The sequence below is a fragment of the Oncorhynchus masou genome, chromosome 22, assembly GCF_036934945.1.
Source record: "Oncorhynchus masou masou isolate Uvic2021 chromosome 22, UVic_Omas_1.1, whole genome shotgun sequence".
Classification (NCBI taxonomy): domain Eukaryota; kingdom Metazoa; phylum Chordata; class Actinopteri; order Salmoniformes; family Salmonidae; genus Oncorhynchus; species Oncorhynchus masou.
Genome location: NC_088233.1, coordinates 47,293,997 through 47,316,445, shown reverse-complemented (window position 1 = coordinate 47,316,445; position 22,449 = coordinate 47,293,997). Strand labels below are relative to the sequence as shown.

Below are 22,449 nucleotides of genomic sequence, written 5' to 3'. Positions count from 1 at the left end.
GAGAACAAGAGCAGAGTTAAAGGGAACAGGGTAGGAGACAGGGACGTAAACAAGCAAACACACAGGATACACTTTATTGTGAGAAAATGTGATGGATTAGTACAGTGTTATAAATGGAGATATGTACTTTTGGAAGGTATAGCCTACCTCAAGCTGGACCTCCCCCGACTAAGAGCGCAGCGAATCAGACTGATCCGAACTCACTGGTTCTGGTGGATGGGATACCTCCTGGGGGCTCGGACAGTCGATGGTCCTCATTTAGAGAGGTAAATTGAAGAGGTACATTTTTATAAGCTCAGCCTAACTGCCATTTTTTGCTTCCTCAAATGTTAACCAAAGCTTAACATACTTTGTCCGTTGGGCTTCACCGAAGTGTAGGGTGTCAGTGCTTTCAGTGGTCGACTGTCCAACTGCTCCAACTGGAGAAGATTGTTAGCTTCCATCGAGGTAGCCCTACCAAGAAAAATATCAGTGTTAGGGAAACTAAAACTAGCTTCAGGTTATTTTGTGTGCAAATGCAAAGTTATGAGATTAAAAATAAATAAAAAATTCACCTTAACAGATGGTGACCCCAGCTAGAAGCAAAAGAGCAGCAACGTTTCCCAGGTCTCGCCTTCCTTTCATCCTTCTTCCAAAACAAGTTATTCGGCCGGATATCGTTGCACTTGGTCCCCTTATTGATTCTGCTCCAGTAGCTGTCCTTCTGTTTCTCCTGCGCTTTGTCGATGTTCAGTCTCATCTTGATTAAATAACAGGAATAAATACAATTTATATTTCATATTACAAATACATTTCTCTTGGAGGGCCAGAAAATTTATGAACAATAATTGGTCAAAACCGTGCCTGAAGTTGGTCGTCGAAGGCGTTCTGATCTGGTTCGACAACTTCCACCACATCAGGTGGTGTTTCAGTGGTCTGAAAGTACGTTATAGGGTCTGGTTGAGGGTCTGGTTGGTCCATTCACCAAACCTTGAGGAGGGGTAGGAAAACGATATCTATTGACAATGTAGGATATTGAAATATGTCAGATTTTATGTACCATGGTGAAAAACAAAAACAAATAGTAAAAAAACAAATTAAACAAACCATTGGTGACAAGAATATAACTTAACATCCGTACCTTGTTCCAGCATTCATGACATCAGTCACTCAAAGATGACCTCGGGAGAACCGTGGGTGTCATCATCGCCTTGGGAGGTGGCCTCGCCAGTCTCGTCCTTGATGGGTATCATACAAAACGAAAATCTATTTTTGTTTCCAAGCATCCATTTTAATGGGTTACAGAAGGGAATGTAGAGTTTAAGCACATACTCTTCATTTACTGACCTTTAATGGGTATTGCCGCCACCCTCTTGGCAAAGTGATCGGTTGCCGTCAGACACCGATGGGGTCCGATGACATCCATCTCTAACACTTTAGATGATGACTTTATTCTTACCCGTGTGTCACACAGTATGCAGATTTTCACATTTGTAAGGATACTGACACACACAATTCTACAGTATGGAACTCTAAAGCAACCATTACAAAACAACTCATCAGGACAAAATTTGAATTGTGACACTTTTTTATTTTACCTTTATTTAACTAGGCATGTCAGTTAAGAACAAATTCTTATTTTCAATGACAGCCTAGGAACAGTGGGTTAACTGCCTGTTCAAGGGCAGAATGACAGATTTGTACCTTGTCAGCTTGGGGGGTGAACTTGCAACCTTCCGGTTACTAGTCCAACACTAACCGCTAGGCTACCCTGCCACCCCAGTGTGACACTTACCGATCACGTGCCATGGTGAAACAACTTTGATGGGCTTCAACTCCGGGCGCCCACAGTCTTCAACCTCTCAAACTTCTGGCAGGCTAGACCGGAAACTGATCTTTAAGCAAAAAGTGACAAATTGAAAAATTGTGTGCTCTCTGATATGACATTCATTGAAATTGTAATAATTTCCGATATAATAGAATATGATTGAATAACAAAAGGTTATTTCACTTGCCCAGCTGTCCATCTCCTTGACAATTCCCCGTCAGAAGAAGCGTAGGTTGATTTTGGCAACCATGTGCTTCACTCTGAAATGGCCAGCATGCATCTCGGTCAGCACGGCATCCTCCTCCTCCTCAGTAAACATCACCCTCCTGTGTGGCTGGCCATCCTTCCACCGTAGGTACATATGGTTGCCTAACAAGTTGGAAGATAAGAGTTGTTGAAATACTCTAGTCTAAGTACATTTGCACTGCTGTCTTTCTCAGTTTCTTTCTCTCCATCTCTCTCTGTCTGTCTTCCGCTTTCTTCCCACCTCTCTCTCCCTCTCTCACTTTCATCCTTTCTTTCTCAGTGTCTGTTAAGGGAAGACACCAAGTTAAGGGCATTTGTAATTATCATAATTGCTTACACCTAACCCTTTGATTGATCAGGTTTAGCTTATAGCTAGATACCGCAATATGACAGACATAACTATATCAGTTGAGGCTGCTGAGGGGAAGATGGTTCATAATAATGGCTGGAATGGAGTCAATTAAATGGTATCAACAAAATGGAAACCACGTGTTTGATACCATTCCATTTACTCCATTCCAGACATTATTATGAGCCATCATCCCCTCAGCAGCCTCTGAACTATATGTATAGCTAGCAACTAGCTGACCAACTAGCTTGATGGAAAATGGTTGCTGAAAAATGGTTGTACACAGCTAAATCTGTCCAGTTATCTAATAGAAGTTAACTGCTTAACGTTACCCTGAATTGTGAATATCTCTGTTGCGCCTCTTGTCGAAATCAGTGGTGCCTTTATAGTACTGCGCCTGGTTGGAAAGATATAAGGAAATCTGAGGGATGCCGTTGAAGTGCAAGCTTTTATTTTTGTATATCTTTTTGAAATGTATTTTTTATTTCAACAATAATACACATCAAAAGCTACAATAGCAGCTACTGTAGCTGGCTAGCTGACTTGGCAGGCTGCGGTAAATAAAGTACAGTAGCTAGCAATGTGTAGTGGTCTGGGAGTAGCTGGTGCAGAGGAGTCAGGCGCAGGACAGCAGAGGTGAGTAACACAAGTTACTCTAAATTTACTCAAATATTCCAAATAATATGTCGTAATACCGAGCCCACAATAACGGACCGAACATACATAAAACAATCACGCACAAAAACCATGGGGAAAACAGAGGGTTAAATAATGAACATGTAATTGGGGAATTGAAACCAGGTGTGTAAAACAAAGACAAAACCAAATGAAAATGAAAAGTGGATCGGCGATGGCTAGATGGCCGGTGACGTCGACCGCCGAACGCCGCCCGAACAAGGGGAGGGACCGACTTCGGTGGAAGTCGTGACAGTTGCACGTATAGCGCAAAATTTTACGTGCCGTCATTATGTCATGTACCTACCTACGTTATATAGGTATGCGCGTCAAATTTGACTAGAATTTGACTAAATTAAACTAGAGGTTAAACCAGACATCGGCCAATACTGATGTTGGCATTTTTAGCTAATGTCGACCGATTCTGATATGTTCACCAATATATTGCGCATCCCTAATAATAATAATAATAATAATAATAATAATAATAATAATAATAATAGGAGTAAAATAAAGAACAGAGTAGAAGCAGCAAATGATGAGTGCATGTGTGTGCATATGGTCTGGCCAAACCCATCGGTTTTTGGACTAATCAGACGGCCCGAATGTGTTCGCATTCAGTGAAGGGTCGGTGAGTGGGCGTGGCATAGTGTTTGGCCGGGCCATGTAGTCAACTCCAATTGAGTCATATATCTGGCCTATATCTCGCTGGACTCTGTGCTCGGTGTCAAGATGGTTTGTTTGATGTGTCCTTCACATGTGTTATATGTTATTGCTTTCCTCTCTCTGTCACTAAATTATGTATGACCATCACTACATCATTCAGGGTACTACCGACACACACACGTTACATGCCTTTGCCTCTAATCTTCTCTGTCTTTCTCTCTCAAATTCAAGCTGCTTTATTGGCATGAAAAACATTGCGTCAATATTGTCAAAGCCAATACAAGCTGTCATCAAGGCAAGGGTGGCTACTTATGTGTTGTTATGTGTTGTTTCATAGTTTTGATGTCTTCATTATTATTCTACAATGTAGAAAATAGTAAAAAAAGAAAGAAAGAAAACCTTTGAATGAGTAGGTGTGTCCAAACCTTTGACTGGTGCTGTACATATTTGGCTGCAAGAGGAGCCCTTGCTCCTTCACCCATTAGTATTTTAGTTTTTTCCTCTGGGTTTAATACATTTAGAATTAGGAATAGATATAGTAATTTCTGTGAATAATGAATCTCTTGGTGAGATATATTTCTCACAGTGAAGGAGAAAGTGCATCTCTGTTTCTACCTCCCCTGTCATGCAGTGACCACATACACGCTCCTCTTTGGGGAACCATGTCTTTTTATGTCTGCCAGTTTTTATTGCCAATTGGTGGTCACTCAGCCTGTACTTGGTAAGGATCTGTCTCTGCTTCGTATCTCTGACAGAGTAGAGATACTCAGCATGTTAGTATTCTCTGTTTAGGGGCAGATAGCAATGTAGTCGGTTTTGGGATTTTGTTTCGTTTTTCCAATGTTGTAAATATGAGTCCTTTTGAATGGTTCATGATATTGTTTATGTGTATTCTTTCTTTTGAAGTAGTGCTAGTGTCCGGTTGGATGGTTAGGTTCAACACCAGCTGACTGAGAGGGCTCGTTTCTGGGCTCAGCTCTTGGGTTTGAAGTGCTTTCAATTGGAAACTTGAATTTGGACATGAATTTGGGTTTAGCCAAAATTGTAATAATATTTCTTGTTTTTTTCACTACCACTGGAAAGTGGTCAAATTCTGCACTACATGCATTATTCGTTTGTGCATTTCTATGGACTTTACGGCTTCAATTGGATGTTTGTCCCACATTTTAAAGTCTCCAAACCTTTCTTCCGTAAAGAGCTATTGTTAGGATTACGTTGTAAAATATTTTGGTCCAAATTCTAATTGGGATGTTGATTTTGAATAATGTTGTTTTTATTGCGTACAATGCTCTGCTGGCAATCACTGCCATATTAAAGTTTTCCAATGTAGATACAGTTGAAGTTGGAAGTTTACATACACTTACGTTGGAGTCATTAAAACTTGTTTTTCAACCACTCCACAAATGTCTTGTTAACAAACTATAGTTTTGGCAAGTCGGTTAGGACATCTACTTTGTGCAATGACACAAGTCATTTTTCCAACAATTGTTTACAGACCAATTATTTCACTTCTAATTCACTGTATCACAATTCCAGTGGGTCAGAAGTTTACATACACTAAGTTGACTGGGCCTTTAAACAGCTTGGAAAATTCCAGAAAATTGTCATGGCTTTAGAAACTTCTGATAGGCTAATTGACATCATTTGAGTCAATTGGAGGTGTACTTGTGGATGTATTTCAAGGCCTACCTTCAAACTCAATGTCTCTTTGCTTGACATCATGGGAAAATCAAAAGAAATCACCTAAGACCACAAGTCTGGTTCATCCTTGAGAGCAATTTCAAAACGCCTGAAGGTATCACGTTCAGCTGTAGAAACAATAGTACGCAAGTATAAACACCATGGGACCAAGCAGCCGTCCCACTGTTCAGGAAGAAGACACGTTCTGTCTCCTAGAGATGAACATACTTTGGTGTGAAAAGTGCAAATCAATCCCAGAACAACAGCAAAGGGTCTACATATACATACATACATACATACATACATACATACATACATACATACATACATACATACATACATACATACATACATACATACATACATACATACATACACACACACCTGTTCTGAAAGGCCCCAGAGTCTGCAACACCACTTAGCAAGGGGCACCAACAAGCAAGCGGCACCATGAAGACCAAGGAGCTTTCCAAACAGATCAGGGTTGGGTAATAAAAAAATATCTGAAACTTTGAACATCCCACGGAGCACCATTAAATCCATTATTAAAAAATGGAAAAAAACATGGCATCATAACAAACCTGCCAAGAGAGGGCCACCCACCAAACCCCACAGACCAGGCAAGGAGGGTATTAAACAGAGAGGCAACAAAGAGACCAAAGGTAACCCTGAAGGAGCTGCAAAGCTCCACAGCGGAGAGTGGAGTATCTGTCCATAGGACCACTTTAAGCAGTACACTCCACAGAGCTGGGCTTTATTGAAGAGTGTCCAGAAAAAACTTTGTTTCAAGAAAAAAATAAGCAAACACGTTTGGTGTTTGCCAAAAGGCATGTGGGAGGCTCCCCAAACATATGGAAGAAGGTACTCTGGTCAGATGAGACTAAAATTGACCTTTTTGGCCATCAAGGAAAACGCTATGTCTGGCGCAAATCCAACACCTCCCATCACCCAGAGAACACCACCCCCACAGTGAAGCATGGTGGTGGCAGCATCAAGCTGGGGGGGATGTTTTTTTATCAGCAGGGAAACTGTTCAGAATTGAAGGAATGATGGATTGTGCTAAATACAGGGAAATTCTTAAGGTAAACCTGTTTCAGAGATTTGAGACTAGGACAGAGGTTCACCTTCCAGCAGGACAATGACCCTAACATACTGCTAAAGCAACACTCAATTGGTTTAAGGGGAAACATGTAAATGTTTTGGAATGGCCTAGTCAAAGCCCAGACCTCAATCCAATTGAGAATCTATGGTATGACTTTAAGATTGCTGTACACCAGCGGAACCCATCCAACTTGAAGGAGCTGGAGCAGTTTTGCCTTGAAGAATGAGCAAAAATCCCAGTGACTTGCAGCTGTAATTGCTGCAAAAAGTGGCTCTACAATGTATTGACTTTGTGGGGGAGGTGAATAGTTATGCATGCTCAAGTTTTCTGTGTTTGTCTTGTTTGTTTCACAATAAATAAATAAAATTGCATTTTCAAAGTGGTAGGCATGTTATGTAAATCAAATGATACAAAAACTCCAGGTTGTAAGGCAACAAAATAGGAAAAATTCCAAGGGGGCTGAATACTTTCGCAAGCCACTGTATATGGTCAGTAGTACAATGGCCAATTTGACATTTACTTATTACATTTTTTCCTTGAAGAAAAGTTTGGATTCTTGAATTGAAAATGCTACAGAAAATCTTTCCCATGTTGCTGTTTATGCAAATTCCCCTGTAATTATTGGGGTCTGATTTGTCTCCACTTTTGTGGTTAGGGGAGATGAGCCCCTGTTTCCAGACATCAGGAAAGCAGACAGAAGTTAGTACCATGTTGAACAATTTAAGCGCAGCATTTTGCGACACAGGTGTGCTGTTTTTCAGCATTTCATTTCTGATGTTATCTAGACCACAAGCCTTTGGTTTTATAGATTTTAGCTTTTCATTTAGTTCTTGTTTGGTTATTGGGTAATCTAATGAATTTTGGTTGTTTTTTTAATGACTTATTGGTATAATTCAATTTCTTGCATGTATACTGTTTCAAAGTATTTATAGTGTAGCTCTGGGTTGCTTTGCTGCTTATGTTTTTTCATTTGACATTTGCCTTAGGTGTTTTGTAATTGTTTAAACATTCGTTATCAAACCATTTTTCAGACGTCTAGTTTTTCGTTTCTGATGTTGCATTTCTTTTGGTTTTTTAAAATTTGCTTTTGATGCTGCTTTTTGGAATATGCAATTGATGTTTCGAGTAGGTGAAGACCTGTATAGAGTTAATTTCATTTGAGTTCAATGTTTCAATGAATTTCTCTGCACTTTTTGGAGCGCATCTGCACAATTGGTTCATTTTGTAGAGTTTGTTGGGCAGTTTTTTTTTTAATGAGTATTGGTGGTTAATTTCTTCAGAAACACGTTAATCAGACTGTGACCTGACAATGGTGGCTGTGGTCTGACAGTGAATGCACTAATGGAGGAAGGGTCCATGTGATGGCATAATCAACTACTCTTATCCCAAGACCTGAGCAGTAAGTAAACCGACCTAAAGATTCCCATCCGATTCTACCATTAAGTGTAACCGATGTGAAATGGCTAGCTAGTTAGCAGTGATGCGCGCTAATAGTGTTTCGATCGGTGGCGTCACTCGCTCTGAGACCTTGAAGTAGTGGTTCCCCTCTGCAAGGGCCGTGGCTTTTGTGGAGCGATGGGTAACGATGCTTCGTGGGTGACTGTTGTCGGTGTGTGCAGAGGGTCCCTGGTTCGAACCCGGGTAGGGGCGAGGGGACGGACTAAAGTTAAACTGTTACACAAGCATGTACAGGCCTAAGGTTCGATAGAGATGCACTAACTCCTTCCCTGTTTTTGTTCAGTATTCGGTCAGGACTGTTTTTCATTATTTATAATGAGGGGAGGGGTTTCCAAATATATGCAGTGGTTACCTCCCGCAGCAGTGTAGTCAGGCTCAGAACCTGTTCTCGCATTGTAATCTCCCCATATAAGCACTCTGCCTGAAATTGAATGATTTCTGTATGGAGATTGTCAAAGCATTTATCAACATAATATGATGAATCTGAAGGAGCATAAGCTGCACATATGTATACATCATTGTCACAATAGATTGTACTTTTGTTAAGTTTTAGCCAAGTGTGGTTAGTACCTTTCTTAAAATTACATTTAGTGCCAAGTCCTGCTTATGCCAAATGATGATTCCACGTGAGTCCCGGCCCCGTTTAACATTTCTATGTTTGATTGATGGTAGTAAACCTTCTCTATAGCCTTGAGGGACACTGAATATCAATGTCTCCACGACACTATGTTTCCAGTAGGATTATGATGTCCTGTCCCTTGCTGTTTTTAAAGCTTTATTTTGGTGTATTGCACTTGTGTTCCGCTAGCGGATCGTCTAGCCGTAACAGGTTTTAAGGAGAAGTGTATCTATATTTCCATGTCTAAAAATTGTATTTTCATCAACATTTCTAATGAGTATTTCTGTGAATTCATGTGGCTCTCTGCACAAGGAGGGTACAAGGAGGGGTTTCCAAATATATGCAGTGGTTACCTCCCGCAGCAGTGTAGTCAGGCTCAGAACCCGTTCATTGTAATCTCCACAAATAAGCACTCTGCCTGAAATTGAATGATTTCTGTATGGAGATTGTCAAAAAATTGGTCATCATGATATGATGAATCTGAAGGAGCATAAGCTGCACATATGTATACATCATTGTCACAATAGATTGTACTTTTGTTAAGTTTTAGCCAAGTGTGGTTAGTACCTTTAAAAAAAAAAAAAAACATTTAGTGCCTAGTCCTGCTTATGCCAAATTATGATTCCACTTGGGGCCTCTGCTGCTGGGGTGAAGTGTTGCATCCTTTAGGTCCTTAGCAAAGGTTCTGAAACTGTCCTGATCAAGGTGTACATTATGGTATACAGTGCCTTCGGAAAGTATTCAGACCCCTTTGGCTTTTTCCACATTCTATTACATTACAGCCATATTCTAAAATCAATTAAATAAAACATTTGCCTCAGCAATCTACACATAATAACCCATATTGACAATGCGAAAACAGGTAGCGTCATATCCAAGCAGACTCAATGCTGTAATCGCTGCCAACGGTGCTTCAACAAAGTACTGAGTAAAGGGTCTGAACACTCACAGTGGTTCTTCCTTTAAAGGTTAAGGCGAACTGCAGCGCAGTTTGTGGGGTGCCACAGAATTCTATGGCACGTTATTTAAGTGTCAGCCATTGTTGCCAGAATGATGCAATTTACCACAATCTGCCACCATCTACCACAAATGGTCGCGGCATTAGCTCAAAACTTTTAAAGGAAGAAACATTGTATGTTAGCAAAAATGTATAAACCTGTTTTTGCTTTGTCATTATGTGGTATTGTTTGTAGATTTAAGGCTGTAACTTAGAAAAATGGAGAAAAAGTAAAGGGGTCTGAATACTTTCCAAAGGCATTGTAAGTGTTCGCATGTCCGAGTGGGATGGTGAGCCATTATGATGTTGAGCAGTGAGGCACAGTCTACAGTGATCAGCTTTATTTTGTCCATCAACTGTTCCGGGAAGTATTTTCTTGGTTGTTGGGAACGCTCTGCCACTCTTCTCACTGCCCCAGATACATTTTCACTTTTGGCACGAAGGTCATTTGTTGTGGATGTCAATCTTATTCAGAAGTTATATACCTGGTGTCAGGGGAGTAATCTTTCCTGGACCAAGAACTTCCCATTTGAATTGATAATTACTGCAGTTGTGGGTGGTTGTATGGGTGGAGCAAACTGGGAGGCTGATAGGTTGAACTGGGCTGGAGCAGACAGTGCTGGATCAGGCTGGGAGGCTGACCTGGGCTGGAGCAGACTGGGAGGCTGGTAAGTTGACCTGGGCTGAAGCAGACTGTGCTGGAGCAGACTGGGAGGCTGGTAGATTGACCTGGGCTGGAGCAGACTGTGCTGGAGCAGACTGGGAGGCTGATAGGCTGACCGAGGCTGGAGCAGACTGGGAGGCTGATAGGCTGACCGAGGCTGGAGCAGACTAGTAGGCTGACCGAGGCTGGAGCAGACTAGTAGGCTGACCGAGGCTGGAGCAGACTAGTAGGCTGACCGAGGCTGGAGCAGACTAGTAGGCTGACCGAGGCTGGAGCAGACTAGTAGGCTGACCTAGGCTGGAGCAGACTAGTAGGCTGACCGCGGCTGGAGCAGACTAGTAGGCTGACCGAGGCTGGAGCAGACTAGTAGGCTGACCGAGGCTGGAGCAGACTAGTAGGCTGACCTGGGCTGGAGCAGACTGGGAGGCCGGTATGTTGACCTTGGCTGGAGCAGATTGGGAGGCCGGTAGGTTGACCTGGTGCAGTGTCATCGGGCTGTGTGGTGGAGGCCATGCTGGTTATGCTGGTCTTAGGTTGTGCCTGTGTTGTACCAAGCTGGTGGACATGTTCTCTAGATGTAGAGAACATAATGACTAGCTGCTGGTTGAGGGTGTCAATGTACCTCTCTCTTTGTTGTAGCTCCTCTCTTGTTGTGCTCAGATGGTCTCTGAGGTCATCATTAGTCTGACTCAGTTTGTCCATTCTGCTTTCTAATTTAGCAAAAGATGCTCTGCTCTCCTCCCTGAACTGTTTCATCTCTTCTTTTAGTTTCTGGACACTGTCCTCCACTTGAAGCTTGTTCTCTCTATGACCTCTGCTTAAACTAGGGAGAGGGTGTTGTGGAAACGTTGCATAGCAGGTGTTCTTGGTGTTGTAGGCATGTCCTTGGCTCTGTCTGCTGCAGGTGAGGTAGGTAGAAGGACACAGAGTGCTTCTTGCTGGGTCACAGAGGCTGTTGGGGTCTGCTTTTCTCCATCTCCCTCCTTGACCTTTTCCTCAGCTTCTGAGATGAGTTCAGCTTCTACTTTTAGGGTAGCAAACACATTCAAGCCTCCAGGCTTTTGAGAATCATTGCCTTGTAATCATTTGTCCTTCTGTCTTTCGGTTGTTAACTAGCTATGTTTTGTTAGCTAGCTTCTGTTAGGAGAGTCCCTAACAACTTGTAAACAATCCAGCTAGCTAAGATAACTGCACAATTTTATATAAAATATACTTTTACACAAGCTCATCTTCATCGTTTGCTGCTTGTTTTGTCTCCCATTCAGTCTTGCAGTTTTCCGTTTGCTTTTTCCAATGTACTTCAACTCTAAAACCATGTACATTTCGATATTTGTAAGAGTACATTGTTTTTCAGCAGCTGCTGCTCAATTTGGATCTCTCTCTATTATCCACCAGATCTCAATATTTTAAGTGAGAGAATGACTCAGAAACTAACTGTTGTTTCCCAGTTATAGAGCTCTCCCCTAGCTGCACAGGTAGGCTATCTACTTTTCTCTCATGTTGTGTTGAACCACAGTAACCCAGAAAAAGAACTGCTAAACCGAGGTTACTCTCTTCTGGAATTGGCAGGATACACCCATTGGAGTCAGATATTCTTCAAAAGGTCCTGATGAATGTTCAGATACCTCCTATGTTCACAGAGAATACACAAAATACATAGCGGTGGACTACTGTGAACAGCTGAGACGGTTGTCTGTCAGTGAGTAGGTCTGTCTGTCTCTTTGGCCACATGGCCATTAGTCGTAACGCTTTAGTTCCGGTCCTGAAAGGCTGCCAATAGAGATTTGAATCCAATTACATACCTATGCACAACTGGAGCAGCTGAAAGGTAGGAAAGTCAGTCAGTCAGTGGTCTCTGTAGCCACTGGTCAGTGATTTTACTGAAGGTTTCAAGAACTTCCGATGTGAGTTCCATTCTGGAACATTCCAACATGAGAGGATCAAAATGTTCCTCTGAGCCGCTGTTAAAGCATCTGTTCTGCCCCTCCCCTTTTAATTCTGACAGTTGGCGTTTTAAACTCTCCCTGGGGAATAATCCCACAATGGACGGTGGTAATCTCAAATTGAGGACAAGACAGTTTAACACAGCTAAAACTGGCCGCACACGTGAATACAGAGGAAAAATAAAAAAATAAAAAACACAAGTAGGTTGGAGATTGTTGATTGTTGCACATCAGACCTAGGTTTAAATGCTCTTGAAATGATTTCAAATACTTTATCAGCGCTTGATTGAGCTTGCCTATTGCTACGTAACGAATAGAAAAGTCAGAAAAGTGCAAAACCCTGGCCACGTGACACTCCAGAGAGACGAAAGAAAACACTCAAATTCAACATGTCTGTTGCACATGTCAATATAATGTATATAGAAAAGCTAGAAAATATCTACATTTAGTGTATATGTATTTAAAAGTTCTTCCTAGAGATGTCTGTGGAAGCTACTGGATATCTCCCTCATGCCAACTTCTTCGTTCCCACGTGGGGAGGTATTTTGGTGCAGGATAGGAAGTGAGGGTACAGAGTTACAGATGTTGCATTCCCCCGGGGCCACGTTCAGTTTCAAAATGTTCTAGAACTTTGCAGATAGAAATTCCATGAATAGACCTGATGTGATTCCTTCTACGTCAGAAAGGCATGTTTTGTTCTACATAGCATATTTCTATCTCCATGTTCCAAAAAGTTGCATCCTGCTGAACACGGCGTGGGTGTCGAGGGAGGTATCAGGTATCGTGTCTCGACGACCAGCCGTGCATCTTCACTCTGTTCCCCTCCCTCCCTGCACCTCCCTCTAGCATCAGAGGTGCGTTCAGTAGAGCGCGCTGTTGTTGATCATTCAGCTAGAAATATGCTATGTGGAACCAACATGCCTCTCTGACATGTAGAATAAGGAATCACGTCGGCTCTATTTATGGTATTTCTATTTGGAACATTTTGCAACTGAACGTGGCCCAGTTGTCACCTCTCACCCCTGACAGCTGAGCTGGGCATCGCCCAGATTACTGTATTCGATCTACACATCAATTATAAAAAAGTGTGAATTTACTCTGTGCATTCTGTACCTTGGGTTGATGACCTGCGTGAATGAGCAGAATGTCATTAGGATCCATAATCCTGACAATAAAACAGCATAACATACAGTAGTCTTTTTTTTAAGGATGCCATTCATATTTTATGTTCCTGTGTTTTAGACAGTTGTCACGTCTACTCCCGCTCCCCCTCTCTGGCGCTCGTTTGTCGCCAGTTTGGTTCATTATTACGCACGCCTGCCACCATCGTTACGCGCACCTGCGCTTCATCACCTTCCTGATTACCTCCCCTACAGTATATCTGTCGGTCCCTTTGGTTCTTCCCCCAGGCGATATTGATTCTGTTCCTGTGTTATATGTCTGTACGCTACTCGTGTTTCTTGTTTTGTTCCATGTTTCATTTATTATTAAATTCACTCCCGACTCCTAGCGTACTCGTTACAGCAGTATATACAGTACCAGTCAAAAGTTTGGACACCTACTCATTCAAGGGTTTTTCTTTATTTTGACTATTTTCTACATTGTAGAATAATAGTGACGACATCAAAACTATGAAACAACACATATGGAATAATGTAGTAAGCAAAAAAGTGTTCAACAAATCAAAATCTATTTTAGATTCTTCAAAGTAGCCACACTTTGCCTTGATGACAGCTTTGCACACTTTTGGCATTCTCTCAACCAGCTTCACGAGGAATACTTTTCCAACAGTCTTGTTGGCTGCTTTTCCTTCACTCTGCGGTCCAATTCATTCTAAACCATCTCAATTGGGTTGAGGTCGGGGGATTGTGGAGGCCAGATCAACTGATGCAGCACTCCATCACTCTCCTTGGTCAAATAGCCCTTACGCAGCCTGGAGGTGTGTTGGGTCATTGTCCTGTTGAAAAACTTTATGATAGTAACACTAAGCACAAACCAGATGGTATGGCGTATCACTGCAGAATGCTGTGGTAGCCATGCTAGTTAAGTATGCCTTGAATTCTAAATAAATAATTGAGTGTCACCAGCAAAGCACCATCACACCTCGTCCTCCATGCTTCATGGTGGGAACCACAAATGTGTAGATCATCTGTTCACCTACTCTGCGTCTCACAAAGACACGGCGGTTGGAACCAAAAATCTCAAATGAACTTTTAACAAGGCAAAGTTGTCATCAAGGCAAAGGGTGGCTACTTTGAAGAATCTCAAATATAAAATATATTTTAATTTGTATAACACTTTTTTTGGTTGCGACATGATTCCATATGTGTTATTTCATAGTAAAGAAAAAACCTTTAATGAGTAGGTGTGTCCAAACTTTTGACTGGTACTGCATGTCTGTGCCACTACAGCAATCTAGTCATTCTGTCACCATTTTGTTCTTTTTGTCCCTGAGTGCTTGAACACAGGTGAATATGTAGAAAGCCAATGAATAAATGAAGGGATATCATTATGTAATTCCTGGAAATAATTAGGTTTGGGATTTTGCATGCTTCCAGATGCCTCTCACATAGCCTAACTGTCCTCTGGGATGTCAGCATTGGTACCTCTCTCTCGCTCTGTCTGTCTGTCTATGTCTCTCTCTCTCTCTCTCTCTCTCTCTTTATTTCATTCATGTTCACCCCTCCTCTTCTTTGATTACCCCCTCTCTTTCCTCTGTCTTGTTCACCCCTCACCTTTCTCTCGCTCTCTCTCACTCCCTTTCTCCGTGCCACCTCTAGCAGGTCGTCTCTTCTGTACGAACAAACTGTCTCACATTCACCCTCAGTTGTCGTCTTGCAAGGTCGACTCTGAAATCTCATTTACAGAGATAGGAATAGCAGGTGCACCGCAGGAGGACTCCGCTCGTGCGTGCGTGCGTGTGTGTGTGTGTGTGTGTGAGGCGCCGGTGTGTGTTTTGTGTCTTTGTGGTGTGTGTTCCAGAGGAGCTGTGCAGCGTTTTGCACGTGAGAGCGAACAGACAAAGCTGGCCTGGCAATCAGACGTGGGTATCAAGGATGTGTTTTGGAGACCGCAGGGGAACAGGATGCAGGAATTTGTTACCAGCGAGCTTTCCGCTGGCAATGCTGCTTCTCAGGAAAGCGAAGAGTGCCGCTTTTTCCCTTTAACTGGACTGTAATTACCCTCCTCTCTCTCTCTCCTTTCTTCTCCCTCTCCCTTCTTTTTCTCTGGACCTGGTATTGGGAGCCAGGATGTGAAAGAGAGGAACTACGAGAGCGGAGGTCACGTTCTAACTCATCGAGACCTGCCGCTGGAAATACATCAGTGTCCTGCAAAAGAAACAACATGCTCTGAGAGATTCTCTCTCCTTTTTTCTTGTTGTCCTCCTCCTCCTCTTTTTCCCCTTTTTTCCTCCTCCTTTCCTGTGGTGAGTTTCCCCCCCCGTAGAGTCCCGGTTCCAACATGTCCTTGGCGTTCTGTGGGAACGAGAACAACTCGTTGGCGTACAACGTGGACAGCGGCGTTCTCAACAACGGCTGCTTCCTGGACGCGCTCAACGTGGTGCCGCACATCTTCCTGCTCTTCATCACCTTCCCCATCCTCTTCATCGGTGAGTGTTACCACGAGGTGAGAGCCACACGGCCTCACAACCACAAGAGCGGGAAAATGTGTTGACGGACGCACGCACGCACGCACACGCGCGCTCAAGCATAACTGTCCTATGGTAGCTCATTACTGAGCCATTCACTCCGTTACTGGGTGCTTATGTTGCAATGAAATGTTCTGTAATCGCTGGTAATCAGTGATGGTGTCAGCATATGCTAGAGGGAGTGTACCGAGCTGTAGTTATTTTGTTTTGTTTAACTAACTATGCATTAATTCATTTTGCATAGGAATATATAGTCCACGGTACAGTTTATAATAAATGCCATTTAGCAGAAGCTTTTTATCCAAAGTGAATTACAGTCATGTGTGCATACATTTGACATATTGGTTGCCCTGGGATTTGAACCTATAATCCTGGCTTTGCAAGCGCCATCATTGACTAACAGTGTGTCCCCTATGATCAAACCATTAACATTCTAATGGGAACATGATCCTAGGTGAAGCATGGTGGGGTTGGGAGGCTGGTTGGGACATATTCCAAGAAACCCCTCGTTGTGGGAAGCATTTTTATTTTTGACAAACAAATGTGACCTTTCTGCTGGAATTTAGACCTCGCGAGCAGGAGCTGGAACCAGAATCTACTGTAGGGTCGGGTTGCACAACCCTGCTCGCCTGCCAGTCTGTTCCACCTGGCTACCCCCTCCAATTCCACTGGTGTCATCATCACCGTGTGACCGGCTGGCCACCTCTGTGTCATCAATGTGTGACAAGTTCACTGTGTCCCCATCCCCGTTTTGTAATGTGCTGTGACTTTCTTCAGCTGTTATCATTCCTAGACCCATTTTGTGTCCCTGTGACTGCTGGTGAAGTGACTCTTACGTGTTTGGCCATGTGTCATCAGTGTGTGACTGACCAAGTCTCTACGTCCCTGCGACACTGTTAGAGAGAGGCTACATTACATCTGAAATTCAACCCTATTCCCTTTACAGTGCTCCACTGGCTCTGGGAAAAAAATATGTGCATTCTAAAGATAATAGGGTGCCATGCCAGATTTACCCCGACACTACTAAGGACTGGGATAAACCCATTAGCTAGAAGGAAGATAAAAGATGGAGTGAGTACAAAGCGAGAGAGAGAGAAAGATAGGTATAAATAGGAGGAGGAAATGAGAAAGAGCTCAAAAGATTCATAATTTTTTTTCCTTTATTTAACAAGGCAAGTCAGTTAAGCACCAATTCTTATTTTCAATGACAGCCCAGGAACATTGGGTTAACTGCCTGTTCAGGGGCAGAACAACAGATTTGTACCTTGTCAGCTCAGGGATTTGAACTTGCAACCTTCCGGTTACTAGTCCAACACTCTAACCACTAGGCTACCCTGCCTCCCTAAAGTAATTAATGAGAGATACTCAAGGAAACATGTCGCTGGTTTCGGAGGATTCGAGCATTGTTAAGGACAACCAACTCAATCAACGAAACAAACGAAAACCAAGTTGGCCAAGCGGTATCAAACCAACTCCAAGCAAGAGGGCACGCGTGGAGAGGGGGTAGAGGTTTATGGATGTTGACTTGTTGAAATCCATCAATGAAACACTTGCCAAACTTGATATCTTGGTTATACTACGAGAGGACATCAATGCATTACGTGCCAGTCTGGAATTCAGCCAACGTCAGATTGATGACGTAAGGAGAGAGAACACGGCACTGAAAGGTACTGTAGACTCCTGGCAAGGTGGAGGTGGTGCAAAAGGGAGAACAAACAACTTCAAATAAACCTTGCTTGATGTACAACGTCGATCAATGCGGGACAATGTAATCTTTTCAGGGATACGGGAGAATGACAACAGCGGAGGCTGTGAGGACACTGCCCGAGACTTTACGTCAACTCAACTGAAACTGCCCACTGATGTCGTGCGCAATGTCTCTTTCTCCAGAGTCCATAGAATGGGCAAGACCTCTGGGAATAGGCCACGGGCTATTATTGCATGTTTTGAACATTTTAAGCAAAAGTAAATGGCGCGATTTTGGAATGAGTGATCACTTCCCCACGGAGATCAATGAAAGGAGAAAATAATAATAATCCCATCATCAAGGAAAAGCGTTGCCCGAGGTGTTAAACCTGTAGAAGTCATTACCCAATGGTAAATCTACAGGTTAAATCTTATGGACAATTTTTTACTTCGTTATGCTGCTCCCCAGATTGCAGCTCCATTGAAATACATATTTAGTTGGTCACTGGAAAAGGGGACATTTGCAAATGTATGGAAGCATGCTAAACTGTGTTCGTTCCAAGACCGCAAAGAACCCATTACTCCTGCCAATAGTCGACCAATCAGTCTACTCCCTTCCCTCAGTAAGATATTGGAGGGTATTATAAGTAGACAAATTTGGGAGTATATGGAAAATAATGATCTTTTTACAGCCAATCAGCATGCTTATCGCAAATAGCATTCCACTACCACTGCATTGGTTGACATGACTGACCAGTGGCTCAATGCTATTGATAGTAGTTGTGGGTGTACTATTTTTAGATTTTAGCGCAGCATTTGATTTAGTGGATCATTAAATATTTTTTTGAAGGAGGCAGCATTGAATTTGGTACAGTCATATCTAACTGACAGAAAACAGTGTACCTATATCAATGGGTTGTTTTCTTCCCTTCATGTGTTAAACTGTGGAATACCGCAGAGCAGCTGCCTTGGGCCACTTCTTTACTTAATATATACCAATAGCTTTCATTAGCCCTCATCTGAAACTCAAGCTACTATATTTGTGGATGATACTACAGTTTATACAGCAAGACAATCGTTTCAATAGGTACAGCATGCTCTACAAGTAGATCTGGGAAATATCAAGGAGTGGGTTTGTCTGAACCAACTTGTTTCGAACACCAAGAAAACCAAGGTTATGTTGGTCTGTTCCACCAGGAAAAGGCCAACACAGCATGGGATACAATTAAGTATGGGGAGTACAAATTGAGGAAGTGGCAGAAACCGCACTACTAGGATTGCTGCTAGACACCTGCTTATCATGGTCGTCTCAAATAAATCATCTATGTAAAAAAAAAAAAAACATTTTCTATGGCATGGCATGATCGGAAGGATAGCTAAATATTTACCAGGGAAGATTCTTAAGCAAACAACCCAAACATGAATTGAGAGTCAGGTGAACTACTGTTCTGTGGTCTGGGGAAATGCATCAGCATGTTAAATTAGGAGGCTGCAGAGTGCACAGAACAGAGCAGCATGGATTGTTTTAAGGTGGAGATATGGTTCTTCTGTTTTAGGTATGCTCAACAAGATAATTGAAAAAAAAACATGCTTATTTTATTTCACAATATACAGTACACCATTTAGAACGGCCAAACTCTATTCACAGCAGTATTCAGTTGGTAAGAGACAGACATTCATGTATTATCATGTATTATCCAGACAGAAAAGAGAAATAGGCAAATAACATTTAGACTTGGAGCAATAAAGAAATTGAATAATTTATCTGAGCTAACCAGAAATATTTCAATATATAAATTCAAACAGTACTTTAGAACCATTGAAATATAATAAATTGGAAGTTTGTGCAGGACTATGGCAGATGAAGGAACCAATCTATAATTTCAGACTGTTAAGAGTATTTATCTGGTCAATATGTCAGTGTATTATGCCTGTTTGTTACAGTGTTATTATGTGAAAATGTGATTGTATTAGAAATTGTATTTGAATGTTTAAGGACTCTTGGAAGATTAGCTCCAAATGACGACTAAAAGAGAAAATCCTCTTCCTATCTCTCCCTCTCCCTCATTCATCCTCCCTGTCACCTTGAGCCTGTAGGAGAATCTCAATTGCATTTCCTTGATCCCTTTGCACCCTCTCACCTCCTCAAAACCGATTGGATGAGAAGGTCAGAGGGAAGGTGCCTAGTGACCCTGAGAGATGAGCCATGGGCGTCGTAATGTTTGCAGAGCTTCAGTTACACACACAGAATACTAATGTATGTGTGTGTGTGTGTGTGTGTGTGTGTGTGTGTGTGTGTGTGCGTGTGCGCGCGCATGCCAGCAGTGCTGACTAATTAACTTAACCTCCCCAACAGATATTATAATGTAATTAGTAGGGAGGTGTTGTCGGGAGCAGCAGTTGGATGCATTGCTAAGGAAACCCATAGCAATTAGATTGTTATGTCAGTTTAAGGATATAAGCATTTGGTCAGTTTGGGCCAGGCGTTGTGTTTAATAACCCAGGGGTACAGCGAAGTAAGCTGTTACGCTCCTTTAAAACGCAGATGTAACTGACCGGAGGGTACTGCCTGGCTCAACACCACAGTAGCCAGTTGAGAGAGGTGTTAGGTTTTAGTAGCTCACTGTAATAAAAATACATACTCCAACAACACCGGTGGTCTAGATGCCTTCCCGAACCGAAACATTGGTAAATAAGATCCATTAAATGTCGGAAACATCTAGATCACCAATGTGCTGGAGTTTCTTTTTATCAAGCTACATTTTTCTCCGTGCACCGAGCAGCGCGTAAGGTGTGTGAGTACATTTACTTCATAATAGCTTTTCAGAGCTAACTGGAATGGCGGTCTCAGGCAGGGTACATTAGCTTTGCTCTCTCTCTATCTAGACACGCCTAGCTGCAGGCCCCTGGAGGGTGACCCACCTCACAGTGAGGACCTTGACAGACTCGCCACTAACTCTCCATTTGATGACCTTGTAATCAAGTCCTACTCCTGTGACTCGCAGCGACAACTTTGTTGTTAGGCTCACCGTTTTTTCAAGGTTGTACCGGGGAGTCAGTAGAATTGATCCTATCCGCTGTCAAGCCAAGGTCATGAATTGTAATACACCTGAGGTGGACTTTGTGTGTCCCCTCCATAGTCTCTACGGGAATCAATAGTCTGAGTTGTCTTCCAGTGGAGGCTGCTGAGGGGAGGACGGCTCATAATAATGTCTGGAAAGGAGCTAAAGGAGTGGCATCAGAACATTGACCGTTAGGATGTGCATAGCTGAAAGAGCTTGATCGGATTGAATCCCGGCCATAGACAAGTAAAATGTATAATATTATTGAGGATGCTTAGTTGGGAATTGACTCTCACCGGCCCAACAGATCAGATAAATGTCACGCTGTTCTCTGGAGCTAATCTCCTGTTTCCTGTGTCATTGTTGTGTTTGCTGTGTTCTGAAAGGCTGGGGCAGCCAGAGCTCCAAGGTGCACATCCACCACAGCACCTGGCTGCACTTCCCTGGTCACAACCTGCGCTGGCTCCTCACCTTCGTCCTCCTCTTCGTCCTGGTCTGTGAGATCGCAGAGGGCGTCGTCTCCGATGGGTGAGTCCGTTCCCCCTGCTCTTCTGCTGGAATCACGCCCTATGTTTGACATAACCGACTCCCCAGGACATTGCAACGACCGTACACCTCCATCACATTGAACACGATTGGATCTTTAGCAAAGCTAGCAGTGTCATCGGACTTCTCAACTCCTCTGCTCCTCTCAATGACTGCTTCTGCTGTAGACTGTACTCTTTTCATAACTGTCCCCGCTCCCCACCCACCTAGGTCACTAGGTTCTCTACCTCCTCTGCACTTCTAGCCTTGCCTACTTTTATAGCAGGACTGTCAACTTTCTCCATTTAGTCTTCAACTTATCGGTCTCACGCCACAGTCCAATAGTGTGTGATTCACAAATGTAGGTCATAGGTTAAATAATTACAGGAAATCAATCGGAGCCTTTGCATTCCCCTTACTCTCTCTCTCTCTCTTTCACTCTTTCTCTCGCTGTCTTTCTCTCTCTCATCTTGTCTTGTGTGTCTCTCTCTCTCTGGCTTTCACCTCTTCTCTTTCTCTTCTGTCCTTGTATGTTCTCCTCCTCTCACGTTGATTGCCCACGCGTGTCCCCTATAGTCCCCTACACATGATTACTGTAGGATTGCCTGTCGGCGCTGAGAGCTTCTCCTATGCTTTTGTGAATTGATTGGAAGAGCTCTCCTCCTGCACTTTCGCCCTAGAAAACCATTCACTATAGCACAATGTCTGCTTGCAGCTTTTATACGGCATTGAGTGTGTGTATAGAATGATTTTAACTTATCCAATTGTGTGTGTGTGTGTGCAGCTGTGCATGTTTGTGTGCATCTGTGTGTGCATTAAACCCCTTCTGTCCTGTGTGTGTTCTCCCAGGTTCACCCAGTCCCTCCACCTGCACCTGTACATGCCTGCAGGCCTGGCCTTCATGGCGGGGATCACCTCCATCATCTACTACCACAACATCGAGACCTCCAACTTCCCCAAGCTACTGCTAGGTAAAGGCTCCTTCATAGTTTTCCAAGCACTTTACAGAGTGTGTGTGTATGCATACTCTGTGTTTGTGTGTGCGCGTCCGTACCGTGCAAATTATGCCAGAATGCCCACCCCACTTGAATGCACAGCTCACCTCGCTCTAGTGTTAAACATCCAAGCCTCCAAACTTCAACTGCTGAAGTCTGTCTCCCTGTAGCGCAAAGATGCCTCTGGCTGTCGAAGATGTCCCCAATTACTGTTACGTGTGAGAGCAACCTCTTGCTAGGCTTTACTGAATGGTGGATAACCATGACTCACTTGCAGGCTTGCTGGCCCCTAGGGTCTTCTAAGCCCAAATCAATACAATTCAAAT

General features: G+C 43.0%; 1 protein-coding gene across 1 annotated transcript in view; it reads left to right on the top strand.

Annotated features, from left to right (window-relative positions):
• LOC135509585 (ATP-binding cassette sub-family C member 8-like) overlaps positions 1-22,449 on the top strand; it is a 144,069-nt gene that overhangs the window by 1,687 nt on the left and 119,933 nt on the right. Inside the window, exons 2-4 of the mRNA XM_064930362.1 lie at positions 15,654-15,816; positions 20,990-21,131; positions 21,978-22,099. Of these exons, the coding sequence (XP_064786434.1) occupies positions 15,654-15,816; positions 20,990-21,131; positions 21,978-22,099 (427 nt within the window). The remainder of the gene's footprint in view (positions 1-15,653; positions 15,817-20,989; positions 21,132-21,977; positions 22,100-22,449) is intronic.